Source organism: Galeopterus variegatus, unplaced genomic scaffold (genome assembly GCF_000696425.1).
Source record: "Galeopterus variegatus unplaced genomic scaffold, G_variegatus-3.0.2 Scaffold224, whole genome shotgun sequence".
Classification (NCBI taxonomy): domain Eukaryota; kingdom Metazoa; phylum Chordata; class Mammalia; order Dermoptera; family Cynocephalidae; genus Galeopterus; species Galeopterus variegatus.
Window position 1 is genome coordinate 432,921 of NW_007726335.1, and position 2,101 is coordinate 435,021.

Here is a 2,101-nt window from a genome sequence, read left to right on the forward strand (position 1 = left end):
CCGCACTCCCAAGCGCCGCACTCTACTGAGTGCGCCACCGGGCCGGCCCACCAAAGCACTTTAATAGACCCTCATCCTTGAGACCAGTCAATTTGCAGTTTCACAGAAACTGAGCTTGGGTCCCATATAGCCATTTCCCACTGGTTTCTCTAAACTCTTCCCCAGCCAATCCCTCATCATACTCTCGCCTGGACCTCACCAGGGCGCCACTGCTGAGCAGGATCATGAAGATGATGAAGGTCTCAAACCAATTGTGCTCCACGATGAGAAAGCAGGTTTTCCGCAGGATCCACCAAGACTTGCCTAGCCCTTCCTCAATGTTGACCTGGCAGCACTTGAACCTCTGGACACAACCTGGCACCAGCAGGAGAGGCAGGTCAGACTGTGGAAATGTGCCCCACCCAGACATGCCTGCTCCTCCATCTCCCAGGCCCTGCCCTACCACACAGCTGGGGGTATAGGGGCTGAATCAGAGTGTCTGATTCAGAAATGGAGAGGGTGGCAGGGCTGAGGCTATGCTGCAAAGGCTAACAAGGCAAGGCCCTCGAGTTGGGAGGATGTCCTATAAAGAAGTAGTGAGAGGGAGGAAAAAAGGGTAGTCAGGAGGCAGGCACAGCCATGACAGAATAGGCCTTTCTAATGTAAGTTTTTGGGCTGATGCCAAGAGAAAATGGACAAAGAAAAATTTGAGAACAGAAAACTGTCATAGGCCATAATTGAATAGGGGAAACAATAATAGTTCCTTCAAAATGGTTGGGTGGGAAAGAAACTTCTTGAAGATAGCCACTGAGCCCCCCTGCAACAATGGCAGAAAAATGTCTGTGAGCAGAGCAAGAGCCATATGCCCATCCCCTCTCCTTGCCCCCTTTCACCTTCTGTGAAGCAAGCGTCCGGATCCAGGTACTCCTCAGGCTGTTCCACAGGGACTTCTTCTACTTCTGGTTTGATATCAATGGTACTTCCTTCAGAGGAGCTGGTATCATCCAGTTTCTAGATATTCAAGGAAAGGGGAGGTCAAGCAACTACAGCAATGCATCCACTCCACACTGATAACTCTACCTCTGGGAGAGATACGTACCAGCTGTGAACTTCTCTATAATTCTTATTATGACTCACTATCACCCGACTCATCACAGGCAAACCATAACCACAGGGCCCTCAAAACTTCTGGAAGGATGGGGTCTAACATCAAAACCCACTCACAAAAGATAGTGACCCACTCTAAACCAAATATGGCTGTAGGTTGGTTTTTTAGAGCTATAGCTCAGATTAATGGCAGGGAAGTACTCGAGGGTTTATTCCAGCCTCTGACCCAGGTCATACATAAGAGACAGAGCTAGGCCCAGGAATATCTCAGGAATCCATGTCATCTAGGAAAGGCCTAGAATGATACTGGGGGTGGGACTGGTTCCCAAAGTGAACTGGCTGTTCCAGAGTGTCTCCACCAAGGCCATAGCTGAACTAATCCCTGGGGTTGACAGAGCCCTATTTGCTCTCACATAGGACAAAGATTGGCTCCTAGGCTGGGATCTTACATCTTTGCTGCCTTCAGGATCCGATTCACTGCTAACGTCCTCTGTGTTGAGGTTCTCAAAATCAGACTCGCCTACAGCAATGGGCACCCTCACGGTCAAGTTGGGATTGTTGATGAAGGACATATGGTCCTCATCAATGATGTACTTCTCCACACTGCTGCCAATGCCGCTGGTTGTGCCATTGCCATTCTTCTGGAAGTCACCGTTACGGTGGATGTCTGCCCCAGTGTGGTTGGCAATACAGTTGGCCTTCTTTTCATACAACTCATCCAGAGGTTTCACTTCATCGGCCTCACGCTGCTTAAAATGGGCCTGCATGAAAGCATGCACTTTCAATTTGATCCAAGCCACACCCTTCTTGATGCGGATTACTGAGATCTGTAGGTTGTTCATTTCCCCATCGTCATCCGTGGCTGCCAGGTTGTCTGCACTGAAGGAGCTCAGGAGCAAGGCCAGAAACAGGTTCAGTACCTGTACCAGCAGCATTAGAAAAAAGGAGTAAATACAGAATGGGATTAGGAAAAGCTATCCACTAAACTAGGGAAAAAACAAACAAACAAACAAAC

The 2,101-nt window shown here is 48.9% G+C and overlaps 1 protein-coding gene across 3 annotated transcripts in view; it reads right to left on the minus strand.

The window, feature by feature from the left end:
- SCN8A (sodium channel, voltage gated, type VIII, alpha subunit) overlaps positions 1–2,101 on the minus strand; it is a 177,177-nt gene that overhangs the window by 28,304 nt on the left and 146,772 nt on the right. For all 3 annotated transcript variants that reach the window (XM_008566139.1, XM_008566137.1, XM_008566138.1), the window contains 3 exons: positions 1,536–2,006; positions 873–990; positions 200–354 (listed from right to left, as the gene is read on the minus strand). In XM_008566139.1, coding sequence (XP_008564361.1) covers positions 200–354; positions 873–990; positions 1,536–2,006 — 744 coding nt within the window. The remainder of the gene's footprint in view (positions 1–199; positions 355–872; positions 991–1,535; positions 2,007–2,101) is intronic.